General features: G+C 39.5%; 1 protein-coding gene across 10 annotated transcripts in view; it reads right to left on the reverse strand.

Annotated features, from left to right (window-relative positions):
* The window catches only part of USP40 (ubiquitin specific peptidase 40), a 74,160-nt gene that overhangs the window by 21,882 nt on the left and 36,516 nt on the right, over positions 1–15,762 (reverse strand). For 9 of the 10 annotated variants that reach the window (XR_013960650.1, XR_013960651.1, XR_013960652.1 and 6 more), the window contains 7 exons: positions 15,200–15,516; positions 12,473–12,596; positions 10,795–10,852; positions 7,242–7,295; positions 6,511–6,599; positions 4,101–4,187; positions 1,488–1,524 (listed from right to left, as the gene is read on the reverse strand). Coding sequence is in view for 7 of the 10 variants with exons in the window: in XM_080669252.1 (XP_080525378.1) it covers positions 1,488–1,524; positions 4,101–4,187; positions 6,511–6,599; positions 7,242–7,295; positions 10,795–10,852; positions 12,473–12,596; positions 15,200–15,516 (766 nt within the window). In the remaining 3 variants the exon portion in view is untranslated. Of the gene's footprint in view, positions 1–226; positions 1,415–1,487; positions 1,525–4,100; positions 4,188–6,510; positions 6,600–7,241; positions 7,296–10,794; positions 10,853–12,472; positions 12,597–15,199; positions 15,517–15,762 lie in introns of those variants that run through there. The other variant, XM_080669249.1, reaches the window with a different exon arrangement.

Here is a 15,762-nt window from a genome sequence, read left to right on the forward strand (position 1 = left end):
TCTCTCATCATGATGTTTCTATCTCTCCCTCTCCCTTCCTCTCTGAAATCAATAAAAAAATATTTTTAAAAATGAAATCAATAAAAATATATATTTAAAATAAAATTCTCTCTTCCAGAGCATGAAAAATAAGTTCTTTCCCCAATTTGGTTAATCTTCTATTCCACCAAAAATAGATGTATAATTGTGTATAATTATATATTTGCAAATGAAAATAACACTTGCTACTATTACATGATAGCTACGCCTTTATTGTTTTACATGTTTACACACATCACACATGAGTATAAATATATGTACATATACATATAAGTACAGAAGTTTCATTTCACTGTCTTGGCTCAAAATATATGCTAACATTGCTCAGCAACTGATAATGTGTTCAGCAAAACTGGTGCTATCCCATTAGTGGTTAATCTAACAAAAAATAGTGCTTCTGAAATAGCATTTAATAAAGTCGGTATAACAACACGTACAAATGGTAAACAGTCTAATTAGATTTCTGTTTTTTACATGCTTGCTGCACTGAGAAAATGGGAAGAAAATTTTTTGAAGGGAGCCAAGTCGAGTGGAAACTGGAAATCCTGGTTATTAACAGCAACGTCTTATAGTCAACTCCCCCACCCACTGAAAGAAACTACAGCCAGAGGAATATTCATCCTGCATAGGCCACAGGTTTTGAATCCCAATACTCTTCTTTGCAGACCCTTTTGGTCATTAATTCCAGTTTTAAATACAGTAAGATTTACATGAATATTTAACTTAATCTAAGTATATATTTTTTGAAAACACACCAGTAAGTTAAAAGTGAACACCATTACTTCATAGCATAGCAAGATGGAAAGAACTCGGATTCTGAAGTCAGAGAGACTGTAAATTACACTTGCTGTGTAACTCTGGGTAAGCCATTTAACCATTCTCAGCCTCTGTCCCGTTCTCTGTAAAATGGGAACGGGATGATCCCTGCATGGGAATACTGCTATCGAGATGAAATGGAACAATGCATAGAAGCTCCAGAGCATGTTACCTTCCCTTCCAGACAACGAATGCAGTCAGAAAGGCAAAGCACTCCAATGAAAGCAGTGTGATGCTCGCTGCCTGGATTACCCTGGTAGCTACTTCAGATGTCCTGCATTTGTGTTTTCATTCATATGACATTCCCTAATCTACACTAAACCACACAGGTATGAAGCACAATCACCGAAATTTCTGAATCAAAGAGGTTTAAACAAAACCAGCGCAAGACTGGGGTGATTCCACAAGGTAATCTTAACTTCCTCTCTTCTGTGTCTTTGTTGGTTCCTCAGTGGTCAGCTAACTTACAACTAGAGTTCTTCCAGCTTGCAAACAGAATCAGGAGAACTTATGTACACACAGATATAAAGTGTAGCAGATAACCCTGAGAAAAAAAGGGCTGAAACATTTTCATTAGGCTTATAAGTCAAGGATGTGGATAAGATTATACATCATCATGGCCTGTAACTTACCTGGTAGGCCAAATTTCTCCAGCATTGTCTTCAAACACTGTAAAAAAAAAAAAAAAGTATGTTCATTAGTTTCCTGTTTCTGAGTTACAGTATTGAAAGAAACAACCTCTTTGGACCCTGGGGCCTATTTAAGTCTGATCAAATAGATAAGAATACACATAGTTAAGAAGATGACTGAATAAGCTCTCCTTCCTAAGAGCTAGTGAGGAAAAACCCCCGTTATGTTGAGAGAAGACCAGGAATGCTGTTGTGAGTGTGCTGTAATTTGGAATGACAATCAGACAAACGCGTAGCAGCTGGGTATGTAAGCCTGGAATTTTGAGGTGAGATCCAGTCTAAGAATTGAGCCCTAAGGTGCTCATAGCTGGAGAGAAGAGGAAAGTAGCAAACTGAGAAGGGGTAGGAAGGGAAATCTGAAGAGCTGCAAGGAACAGTCATCACATATGTGCCATGCTGCCGAGAGAGAGGGAGAGCGAGATGAAGACTGAGAACCGATTGCTGCACTTGGTAAGAGCTGTTTCGGTGGTGTGGTGGGTACAAGTTTACCTGCCATGAGAACAGAAAGACACATATCGCTCCTTTGTACAGATTTGTGATTTCCTTTCTTTGAAATGGAAAACAAACACAACACTCAAATTCAAAGGCAAATGAAAAACTCCAAAAATATTTTCAGCATGTAACAAGAGTAAAGAAACTTACTAAAAAGGTGTTTTCTCATGGAACTCTTTAGCCACATGAGGACCCTCAAGTCTCAATCACTGCTGCAGCCAATCGTGCTTGTCAGTACCCCAACCCACTTCTCATCTTGTATCCCAGATTCTTTTGAAGCAAATGTCAGGTATCATATAGTATTTATTAATATTTATGGAAAGATAAACATTCTTTAAAAAAGACACCCTAAAACAATGAGGGCATTTTAAAAAAATTAAGAATTCTTTAATAAAAATTATCTAGTCAGTGTTCAAATTTCCCTTTCTTCCAAACCATTATTAGAGTTCTGGTTTTAATCAAGGGCCAAATGAAGTCCACAACCTGCCCTGCTTGCTGTTTCTCCTGAGACAAGATCTTTTAACCTACAGGCCCTCTCCCCTGTAGCTGATTTCTTGAAGAGGAGTTTTCCACTTTTGGACTGTGCTGACTGTACTTCTAGGTTTGGTCAGATTCAGGTTGTTTGGGGGTTTTGGGGGGCAAGAAAAGCATGGGTAGTGTTAAACTTCTATAATGCCTGAGTGTTGTCCTTTTTGGGTTGTGAGCAGGTTTTTAGGATCATTGTCTTCAGATGTCATTCAGAATTAAAAAACTGATAGTTTAAAATTCTTCTTTTTATTAGCTGGGATTATTTTAAAACCTGTTATCTGTCTAGTTGCCCTGCAGTATAGTCTGTAAAACAAAAACAGGACAAATGCTTGATTCTTTCCTTTATGGTTCCCAAGCATCCACTTGGTTACCCATCGGTACCTAATGAAGATGGCATTTTTAGGGTCATATGAACTCATAGACTTGATATGTACCAGCCAACTTTCATGACCATTCCCACTGAGGTCCAAGCTGTCTCATCTTCTTTTTTTCTTTTTTTAAATGTATTTTATTGATATTTTACAGAGAGGAAGGGAGAGGGATAGAGAGCTAGAAACATCGATGGGAGAGAAACATCGATCAGCTGCCTCCTGCACACCTTCCACTGGGGATGTGCCCGCAACCAAGGTACATGCCCTTGACCGGAATCAAACCCGGGACCCTTCAGTCCGCAGGCCGACGCTCTATCTACTGAGCCAAACCGGTTTCGGCCAAGCTGTCTCATCTTTGACCAGAGGCAGCCTCTTCAAGTTGGCTTCTGTGTTTCTTTGCTAACGCCAGTCATCTTTGCTGGCTTCCCTTCTTTCTGTTCTGACAAGATGCTGCAGGCTCATCTTACACTTTCCTGACCTAGACACAGAGCCCTGGTTCCTTCTTGTAGGAAATGGTAGCTAGCAACCACAGTCTGGGGGCTCACTATGGCTAGGCTAGTCATTGTTTCTAGGCTGTTTCAGGAGGAAGTAGAAAAATATTTGTTCAAAGAAAAAATACAGCAAGTTTATTTGACTCTTCTAATTCAAATTCAAAGTACAGGCTTCACTTACCCACACTGCTGTCTTTCTGTCTGTCCATTTCCCACATTGAAAGTCCCAGTTCTCAGGACACCCACATAGTCATGTGTTTGCTTTATCACACACACACAAACACACACACACACATACACACTCACATTTCTACCTGTGTATGTAACTGTGTACGTATATAAAGTGAAAACAAAGGAAATATGCCACAATTTTCATATTACTGAGATAAGGGATGATGAGGGGTTTTAACGTTTTTTAAAAATCTATTTTTCCATATCCCAAATTTCTACAATCAACAAGATTATTGATAATAATAAAAAGTAATCTAATGTAAAATTCCAGTTGGCTCACCAATTTTCAAGCTCCCACAACTACTCCTTTAGTGGGTACAATTATTTAAAGTATATTATGTAAACCCCTAGCCTTAGGACCTCGAAATCCTAATACACATTATTCCTGTTCCCCATATCAGACACCCAGAGACTCCCCTTCTCCCCCAAGTAAAATAACTTACTTCTCTCACAGAGATTGTTTCTTCTACTATGATTTCCATCTCTGACCCAGGCTGGATATCACTCCCCATAGCGAAAAACAGGAACAGCTAGGATCAAGACAGAGTATGAATGCAACTCAATCTAAATTTTAAAATTCTACAAATGTATTATTTACTTCCAAAAAAGAAAAGTTTCATGTAGTCCATGAAACTTCAATAAAAATCTCAAATTATGAAAAAACAAGACTACGTTGGGTAATTTAATGTTAATTTAAATAATCTCAACTACCTAGAAATGTAAGATGCTTCATCACCAATGTTTTTACTCCTAAAAACATCTCTCACAGATATTATTTATTCTTCCATGAGCTCCATCTTTCTTGGTCATTCCTCAAAGGGACTTGCAATTACTATACACTATAAGCATAACAGTGTTTTTCTCTGAATCATTTGGTTGTGACCTTATTTACTGTCCATATACTATGATTCCCAAGACTCTACAGGAAAAATGTAAGTCTGATCTCTTGTCAATTCAGCTGCTTAGAGCCTTATTTTCCTTCCATTTTTAAAATATATATTTTTATTGATTTCAGAAAGGAGAGAGAGAAATGTCAATGATGACAGAATCATCGATCGGCTGTCTCCGGCATGCCCCTTATGGTGGATCGGGCCTGCAACCCAGGCATGTGCCCTGACAGGGAATCGAACCATGACCTCCTGATTTATAGGTGGATGCTCAACCACTGAGCAACACTGGCCGGGCCTACTTTCCTTTGTAACTCAACTTCACATGTCACGTTTTCCTTCTCCAGCTTGTACTCAAGTTCAGGGAAGAAGAAATTAAAGAGAGGTGGCTGGAAAACGAATGAAGTGGATCCAGACAGAGGGTTCCTGATATGTACCAGCTAACCTCGGCACAGTCTTAACAGTAAGGACATAAATATGACTTTGGGACTGTAATGAAAGTTTACTAAATAGGTAGGGCTTCTGGCAAAGTCAAACAGATGGTATTTATACAGGAAATGAATACTGATAAAGACCAAGCTGTTGTGAGATTATTATATTATTGTAGAGAAATTACATCCAGAATTAATATTCTGTATTTCATTAAATCTAAAATTTAATTAGCTATTACTCATTGCTTTATGTACCATGAAAAAAGAAAACAGAGTGCTGGCTACAACTGTAGGATGCCATGGACAAAAGATGCAGTCTAATCTCACAGATGTTAAAAGTTGGGGGGAAAAGGGCACATTTCAGAATTTCTGAAATATGGTTGAAACTGGTAGCCATAAGATTCCCCTTAACCAGTTTTCACAGAAAAAGAATCTTATGACTATGCTTTGACATAGTATTTTTTATTTACAATTTTTTAAAATATATTTTATTGATTTTTTACAGAGAGGAAGGGAGAGGGATAGAGAGTTAGAAACATCCATCAGCTGCCTCCTGCACACCCCCCACTGGGGATGTGCCCGCAACCAAGGTACATGCCCTTGACTAGAATCAAACCTGGGACCCTTGAGTCTGCAGGCTGACGCTCTATCCACTGAGCCAAACCAGTTAGGGCTATAATTTTTTTTTATTCTCACCCAAGGACGTGCTTAGAGAGAGGAAGGAAGAGAGAGAAACTTGGATGTGTGAGAGAAACATTGATCACTTGCCTTCCGCACATGCCCTGACCTGGAAATCGACCTGCAACCCAGCCATGTGCCCTCACCGGGAATCTAACTGGCGACCTTTTGGTGCACTGGATGACACTAAACCAACTGAGCAACCCTGGCCAGGCTAATATTTTTTATTTAAACACAGAGAACTATATGGATATTCCTAAAATAAAAGGTATCATTTAAGGAAAATAAAATGTTTAAGAATTAGTTTTACTGCAATAGTTAAGTTATGCTATATAATAAAAGCCTAATATGCTAAGTGTCTGGTCATCCCTTCAACCCGTCAAAGCATAATATGCTAATGATATGCTAATGCCGTGCAACCGCTCCCTATGATGTGCACTGACCACCAGGGGGCAGACAGTTGACCGGTCGACCAGTTGCTATGATTTGCACTGACTATCAGGGGGCAGACGTTCCAAACGGTAGGTTAGCTTGATGCTGGGGTACAGCCGATCAAGACTGAGCAAGACGGCCGGACATGCCCTGGAGCCCTCCCATGGTCCCTCCCCAGCTGGCCAACCTCCCACGTCCCTCCCCAGTCCTGACCATGCAGCGGTGGGGTCCCTTGGCCTGGCCTGCGCCCTCTCACAATCCAGGACCCCTCGGGGCATGTCGGAGAGCCGGTTTGGGCCCAATCCCGTAGGCTAGGATGAGGGACCTCACTGGTGCACGAATTCGTGCACTGGGCCTCTAGTGAATTATAAAGTGAAGAACTGACTGTGGGAAGGTGGTTTGGTGGCCAGGCGATCTCATGTTACCTGAGAGGAAGTTGGTGCTCTTCCAAGACAGAGTCCCAGTGAACTCCCCATCTTCAATTCTGCTTCCTTCAACGTATAACTGTCTGGCACTACAAAAATTTTTTATAACAGAATGAATATTATTCATTCCTACCTTTCTGGGCAAAATACTATACTGCAATCAATTTTTCTTTTGAAAATCAAGAATGTCTAGAAAGAAAAAGTAGCACTCTATGCAAAAGGGTTATACATATTATCGCTATGTTTGATTTTATATTTCCAAATGCTAGAATATATTATTCCTGTTATCTGTACGACAATGCTAAGACATAAGAGGTGACTAGGAATATTCTAGAGTCTACTATTAATAATTAGACTCAATTACGTCTAATGACAACAAGAGTTACAGAGGTTAGAAGACCCTATTCCATAATAGATATCTCAATAAAGTTAGCAAATTAAAAAAACTGACAATAAATCTATAAGGATACAAGTAGATTAAAACCATGACTAAAATGAGGATCAGCTAATCAGAAAGACAGCTGTTTCAAAACAGAAGTATTTGAATTTTGGTTAAGATATTCTATAACACATGAGTAAGACACCTGGATGAAAGTATGTCCTATAAATCAATTTCTAAAAGGTAATTAAAGACTATTAGGTATTGGAAGCTATAATTTAAAGTAAAAGTGTTAAGAAAGTTAGATAGCATGAATATGTGTCAGCTTTTGAAAGCTACCACAAAGATTTACCTGGACAAAGAAGTTTCCCATTTCTATCAATAGGTCTCAAACAGCTGTTCTCAGCTACAAGTAAGAAGAAGCTGGTCAGTGCACCAAAGAAAGAAAACTAAAGAGCCTCTACTGTGTTAATTAGCAGGAAGCTACGATAAGCTAAAACGAAAACAAACCCTCCTTCCCCCAACAACCAGAAAACAAGTACAGCAGTCTTCACTTTGTACTGCAGTAGCACAGGACTGTAAGAATGCCTTGCAAGCTGAAACTATGCAAAGCAATCTTAACAGTGAGAAAAATTACAATTTTCTTGCCCTTTAAAAGATGTTATTTCTTTGTACAAAATATGTCAATAAACAGGGCTTGCTTTCTTCAGCTACTCATGTGACTTATGCTACACAGTGAGCATCTTTTCTTTTCAAAGCAAACTGTCATACTCAGATTTCTAAGTTTGGATCAGCTTCCACTATTTTACATTTTGTGCTTTCAACCTCATGAAATATGCCCAAGAGCTCCTTTAATATGAACTTTTTTTTTTGCCAGCATCACTTCTCCTGGGACAGCTTCATTCTTTCTGTCACAACCACGGTCCTCACTTCTGTGGATAAGTGCCCATTCATTAAGTTCCTCCACCTGCGTGGCTAGTCTCTTGAATGACTGCATGTCAACACCCCCATGTCAGCTATTTCTTCTATCACTCCATGTGCTTTGTTTCTTTGCTGCACTTTCCTCTTGGTTGGCCAGTTTGATGACTTGTCCTTATAAAATGTCACATGGGTTTACCACTGGGAGAAATGAGGCAATGAACTATATACACTCTGCTGTCTGTGTGGTGAAATTAATGATCAGACATGCAGTGATGTACATTTGTTATTTCTGTAGTGATCTGCAGACTGAAGCTGGGAGCCAAGTTTGTGCTTTACGCAATTATGCGGTTAAATCCAGTGGTAGCTGGAATTTGAACTGTGTTTCTGGGTAACTAATCTATACTAATAAAAGGGTAATATGCTAATTAGACTGGATGTCTTCCAGAAGTCCTTCTGGACAAAGCCGCAGCAGCTGCAAGGGCCAAGGGCTGGTGGCGCAGGAGAGGCAGCGGCGCAGAGGGCCAGGGCCAGTCCCATGCGCGCTGCGTGATCCCTCTGTCCGCAGAGGCGGGCGCTGGGAGAGGTGGGCCAGTCCCACCTGCCACCATGCGGCCCCTCCGTTCACAGAGGTGGGTGCTGGGAGAGGCGGGGCGTCCCACAGTCCTGGAGCCTCCACAGAGGCTGGACAGGGTGTGACCCAGGTGCCTCCACCTCCCACAGCCCCTCCCTTAGCCGGCCTGGCCCCAGATTGCCCCCCACACACAAGTGGGCGGGGAGCGGGGCCTGCACTAAGAAGTGAGGGCCGAGGGTCAGCAGCCCCTGCAGCAGCTGGCTTTGGCAGCAGCAGTGGGGTGATGGGGGCAGTGCCTTCCCCTGATCCTCCTGGTTGCCTTCCGCAGAGGGAGTGGGCCTAAGCTGTCAGTAGGACATCCCCTGAGGGCTCCCAGACTGTGAGAGGGGGCAGGTTGGGCTGAGGGAACCACCCCCAGTGCATGAATTTTCATGCACCGGGCCTCTAGTGTTATATAATAAACTGTGATAACTGAAACTTGTGCACATAGGAACTTTGCAGAGACTGCCTCTTTAAAATGTTAGGGTGATTTTTTTATGCCCATTAAATGGAGTAGGGCAGGTGTGCCCTATTTTTGAGGATGCAAATTCCTGTTTTGTGGGAAGGAGCACACCAGCTTTGGTCCAATCAGAATTCTTACAAAGTTGGACATGAAGTGGGGAGGTTGGGAGGGTGGAGCCTTCTGAGAGAGAAAGAATGGCACGGATCTTAGAAGTTCTAATTTTATTAGACATTGGCAGAATCTCTTTCTGAGATTCCTGAGTTCTGTAGCCTATATTATAGTCATTTGAAACTAGCATATAATTCTAATACATATTTTTTTATTGTTAATCCTCACCCAAGGATAATTTTCCATTGATTCTACGCCTCCCCCCCCCCCCCAAAAAAAAACCACCTTCTAGGATTTTGAGTGAGATTGCATTGGATCCACAAATTAATTTTGAGAGAATTAGCCTCTTAGCAATATTGTCTCTTCATTGCTCCATTTATTCAGGTCATTTTTATTTTTTACAGCAATGTTCCCTAGTTTTCAGTGTACAGGTCTTGCACACATTTTGTTAATTTTATCCCCAAGTATTTTATGATATCTTATTCTAAGTGTTTTCTTAATTTCATATTCCATTTGTTTTTGTTACTAGTAGGTAAACATACAATGGACTTTTGTATATGATTTGAATTCCTATTAAACTTATTATTTCTAGTAGCTTTTTAATAGAATTCTTAGGATATACAAATGGACAATAGCATATCAACATGCTCACCATCATTGCATAAGGAAAATACAATTGAACACACCATGATATACCAATTCATATTCACTAGAATGGCTATAATAAAAAATACAATTACAACTAGTGCCAATAGTGCCCTGACATATTACTGGTTCAGCCACTTTGGAAAATAGTATGGCAACTTCTTATAAAGCTAAACATAAATTTGCCATTTGACCCAGCAATTCCAATCCTGCATATCTACCGAAAAGAACAAAAACACATGTCCACACAAAGACAGTGTTTATAGCAGTGGTCCGCCAACCAGTGGTCGCCAACCACTGGTGGTCCGCGAGGTCCAAAAGGTTGGCGACTGCTGGTTTATAGCACACTATTCATAAAAGCCAAAAAGTGAATGAATCAATCAACTGGTAAATGAATAAACAAAATGTAACAATTCATAGAATGGAATACTAGGAAAAGGAACAAATTACTGATACATGGTAAATCACGGATGAATCAAAAAATGGATTGCTAAGTGAAAGAAGCCAGACATAAAAAACAACTTATTATATGGTTCCATTTACATGAAATGTCCAGAAAAGCAAATCTAGACAGACAGAAAGTAGGTGAGTGGTCATCAGGGGCTCAGAATGTGAATACGAATGAGGGATTGTTTTGGAGTGATGGAAATGTTCTAACATTCAATTACAGTGTTTGTGGTACAACTCTATACCTTAACTAACAATCACTGAATTATGCTTCAAACGGGTATTTGATGGCATGTACACTATACCTCAATAAAAAACTGTTAAAGAAAATCCAATGCTGAGTAAATAGTGAATTTATAGAATGCTATACTCAGTATCATAATTTAGGTAAGTGTAAAAACACAATATACACATAAACATATATAAGGGAACATAATATATACAATATGAGTCCATAGACTAGACACACACCCAAATCAGATATAGTGGCTGCAACTGGGGAGTGAGAGAGAGTAGGTCTGAGGAGGACATAGAGGACTTTGTAATGTTTCAAACAAAAACAAACACATGACAAAATGTTAACATCTGTCCATTTTGGGTGGTAGGTGCATGAGTTTTCCCTAAATTATTTTGTGTACTCTCCCATAATTTTTTCAATTAAAAATAAAACTAAATTGAACCCCAAAACCAAAAGCAAACATAAATAATTACCTAATTCCTTCATTAATTTTAATTCCTTTATGGCTTTAATTCGAATATCAAACACCACCTAAAATAGAGAAATAAACTAATGACTGTGTATAAGTTGAAAACAGTGGGAGAATAAGAAAGTGGAGATTGTCAGTGTGTGCATGTACAGATTGAATTATTAATTACCTGATATTTGGTAGTTTTTGCCTACTTAAAAAAAATTTTTTTCATCCCTGAAATTCATTTTCTCTCTTCTACAAAGTCAAAAAAAAACACAACCACTTAGATTTTAATAGTCAAGTTTTTACCAACCTGATGTTAACTGGAACAGAAAGGACTCCTATAGAGAATCAGAGAAACAATTCTAGCTAGAAAAAACAAAAAAAAACTGACAAACCAATAACCTTTTTGATGAGAGGAAACAAAAGAAATTTCAGGTCATCACCTTTCTTTATGTTAAGAATGATATATTCAGTGCCAATAAGCATAACTTATATAAAAACATATAATACTAACCCAAGGGCACTGTTTAAAATGTTTAAATTACTTTATTTTAGACCTGTTTTCTTTTTCATTTTAGTTTAGGCTAACTGCCTCTAGGGCAGCGGTCACCAACCTTTCGGACCTCACAGACCACCAGTGGCTGGCGACCGCTGGCTGGCGACTGCTGCTCCAAAGGTTTCCTTAAGCCAGCGGTCACCAACCTTTTGGACCTCATGGACCACCAGTGATCGGTGGACCACCGTTTGGCAACTGCTGCTCTAAGGCATAAAACTGTGGAAATTTAGGGGTAAAACTGATGTCAGAGATCCACTCTACCCTCCCACCAGTGCCCCACACTGTGCTAAGAAGGCTCAGGGACTTCACCAAAGTCTCCCACTTAGGGTCAGGGTGGTAGGTCTTAAACTGTCCCCTTTACTATACCAACAAATATGAATGCACCTTAAGAAATCATAATACTCACAGAAAAGAAATCATTCTAATGGTTCTTTTAATGTTATAGAAAAAAAGCAATGAATTGAGACTACATAAATAAAAAAAGATGTTTTCTGAAATAATGTTTAAGGAAACTAGTATCTTCAAATGAAAGACTGGAGGACGCCCTTTTAAAGAGAGGGTGGCTTTTTATATAGCAGTGGTCGCCAACCTTTCAGACCTCACAGACCACCAGTTGGCGACTGCTGCTCCAAAGGTTTCTTTAAACCAGCAGTCACCAACCTTTCAGACCTCGCGGACCACCAGTTGGCAACCGCTGATATAGAGCACAGAGTATAATGTAGAGCAATTTCAGTTAAACTTAACAAAAACAACATAACACAAAACATATATACCTGTTTTAAAAATTACCAAAATGACCCTTGAAAACAGCACTTCACATTTTGATAAAGATAAATATATATTCTTATTTTGATATAGCATTATATATTTGACAACAAAGCCAGAGGATTTCATTCCAGTTAAATACCTAACGCCCACTTTCTAATTCTAGGCTTTGGAGGGGGAAAAAAGGCACATATTTTCTTGAGATATGCCAAAGACTAATAATAAGTAAACAAGCAATAATCAAATATTAAAAATAAAATATTGATTTCTTAGGATTTAGAAGTCTGAAACTTTTCTGAAAGAGTAAGGTATTGTTTTCTAAATAAAATTGTTAACTAAAACACTATCAACTAAACTTTAATTATAATCTACTCACTGTGTTAACAGTTGCTGATATTTTAACTTGCTCCTCTTCAGATTCTAATTGACATAAATTATTAACTTGGACCCAGTCGACCTCATTCACGCTAGTGATCCATTTCCCTCGTTTGGTCAACAAACTGTAGGTAAAAGATGTTTTTAAAAAAAGTGTCTTTACACAGCACTTTTATGGATCAGGAAGAATCAGAATATCAATACTGTTTCTCAGGCACCACTTCTAAAATTCTGCCTCTGTCCCTTAATGTGACTCACTGAAGGTGACCAATTTCTACTGAGCTGGGTTTATTAAAGTTGACTATCTTTTTAGGACAGTGTCAGGCAGTATTCTATGGAGTCTATATTAGTGACTCAGATATTCTTTGACTTAGACAAACAATTTGTTGCCACACTTTTCAAAGAGAACTGTTGTAATTGAACAACCAGCTGTTGACTTCTGCCTGCACACTTATATCAGCAGGAGGGCTTTAAGAGCAGCTGTGCGCAAGGCCCACCCACAGGATTTCGATTTAATAACAGGACAGCCATGTACAGTTGTGCAGACCGACACTGCATCAAAGTGCCACAGCTAAGGGGTATCGCTTATATGACACACACTGAATATTTGTATTTTTATTATACAGTGCTATTTTATGATAGTAGATGGCAGTAGAGTGTCTTGTTCTAACAAGCCTTTCCTACAGGTAGTAGGTAAAGAATCTTAAGGAAGAAGTGACTTCTTTCTAACTCACATGGAGGCACTGAATGGCTAGTGGAAGTCCTCTTTGGGAGTGCGTATCAGAGCCCTGAAACACAATCTACTCTTTATTTCAGTTATTCCTATTTGGACCCCACCTGAAATTAGCAATCCTAAATACAAAGAAACCCTTAAAATAGTGAAAAGCTGATGATGACAATGACGATGATGATGCTAGCTAAAATATTCAGCACTCACTATGTGCACACTTTGTAAGCACTTAACCCTTTCAATACTTACACCTCTATGAAGTTGGTACTAATTATTATCCCCTTTTTACAGAAGAAGAAATTGAGCAGAGAGAGATGAAGTAACTTGCCCATGGTCACACTGTTAGGAGGTGATAAGCTGGAAACAGATCCAGGCAGCTGGTTCCACAGCCCTTGTCCTTACCCACTACCTGTACTGCCTCCCACAGGAGCAGCTGGGTATACTGTAACATCAACACTAATTCTTATGTAGAATGAGTTTTATGAAGAGTCTACAAACATGGGGAAAGCAGGATATAGCTATCTACAAAATGACTGGCATGTTCAAAAAGAAAAAAACCTTCAAAACAAAAAAACCAATGATCTGAGCTCAAACAGGAAAGCTAACAATGACTGACATGCTTGGGAGGTGCAGTGGCACTGTTGCCAGTCTGCAGTCTTCAGTTCTGTGTTTCCCAAGTCCTAATAAGTGTATTACTTTTAAAAAAGAAATACATAATAAACTTTTTAATTAGATACACATGGTGGGGAAGTAAATGTCTGGCAAACACTTACCCAAAAGAATAACAATGATAAATGTTACACAAAATAAGCATAATCACAAATGCTCCTCTGTGTCGCAGCCACTAAATAATACAGAGGCTCTGTAATCTAAGTATATTCACAGCACTGATGAAGCAGGGAACTGACTAGGTTTGTAACCTAAAGTCTCCTATATGTGGAATTTGGTGGTGGTGGGGGGGGGGGAGTTACAGTATGTGACACAATGACTATAGAAACTGACACTCTACAGCAGGGGTCCTCAAACTTTTTAAACAGGGGGCCAGTTCACTGTCCCTCAGACCGTTGGAGGGCCGGACTATAGTTTTAAAAAAAAACTATGAACAAATTCCTATGCGCACTGCGGGCCCAGGACGCGTCAGCTGCTAAGCAGGACAGGCAGTGGCACCCGGCGGGCCGGATAAATGTCCTCGGCGGGCCACATGTGGCCCACGGGCCGTAGTTTGAGGACCACTGCCAGTGTCACGACATGGATAACAAAAATGAAGAGAGGCAGTGTTTCTGGGTTCCAAACGCAACTTATGGAATCGCGGGCATAGTACCCTCTGTAACTGCCCTATGCAGGCAGCTGGGAGGAGCTCAAGAGTCATAGAAAGGACTGTGATGAAAAGCTGAATTGCCATGTGGGAATTTTGTGACAAAATAGGTAAATTTAGCTATAATCTTCATATAATTCTCATAAAAAATTTCAGGAACGCCAAAACCGGTTTGGCTCAGTGGATAGAGCGTCAGCCTGCGGACTGAGGGGTCCCGGGTTCTGTTCTGGTCAGGGGCATGTACCTTGGTTGTGGGCACATCTCCAGTGGGAGGTGTGCAGGAGGCAGCTGATCGATGTTTCTCTCTCATCAATGTTTCTAACTCTCTCCCTTCCTCTCTGTAAGATGTCGATAAAATATATTTAAAAAAAAAATTTCAGGAACAAACTTTGTGAGAATATGTCTTCAATTTTATAAGGAGCGTTAATCAGAATTCCTCAGATAGGATTCTGCTTTATAGCCAACTAATCTTGATTGTATCTTGTCTACATCTATATTATTTCGATATCAGATTATAATATCATTTTTTCTCCAACTTGCCTAACCTAGAACATTCCTTACAAAATACAGAACACAATGTCTGGAAATAAAAAGAAACATTTAACACTTAGTAAAATAAAGCTTTAGAGTTCTAAGATATAGTTCTCTAATTTAAATAACTTAAATTTTTTTCATCGAGTTACCTATTATTATCATTACTGGAATCCTGAATCAGAATTGAGCTTCCATTTCTGAGGCCTTGTTCTCTGAAGGTCTTCTTCAAGTCCTCCTTGGGAATGGCAGTCCAGTTCTCTCCACCTACAGATTCAGTATTGCTGGTAAAGATGACACCTCCTGGCATTGCTAAGGCTGTGAATACTGTGCCCACTTCTGCATTAGCTGGGAAGACCTGTGGAGATTCTACCAACTGCTGACACTCTTCACTGCCAGTTGCCAGATGAAGAACATTTAAAAGCAGAGGTTCACAGTCACTACCAGTAGGAATCTGGATTCCACCAACCTACAATAATGTCAAGACAACCATTAGTATAGTTTACATTTGCCAACATGAAGTCAACATAGTAATAGAAGACTCCTCTTGCAGAATAATTCTCATTTTTTCCAAGTGAAGTTTTCACAAATGTCTTTTAAGTATCAGAAAAATAACCTTATATATTTCATTTGAAACTTTCTCTTAGCTGCCTTTTATTTTTTAGGAGAGAAATCTTGAGTGGGGACAGAGATGTATGAGTCCTCGGGGGTGGTA

This window comes from Plecotus auritus, assembly GCF_963455305.1.
Source record: "Plecotus auritus genome assembly, chromosome: 5".
Lineage (NCBI taxonomy): Eukaryota > Metazoa > Chordata > Mammalia > Chiroptera > Vespertilionidae > Plecotus > Plecotus auritus.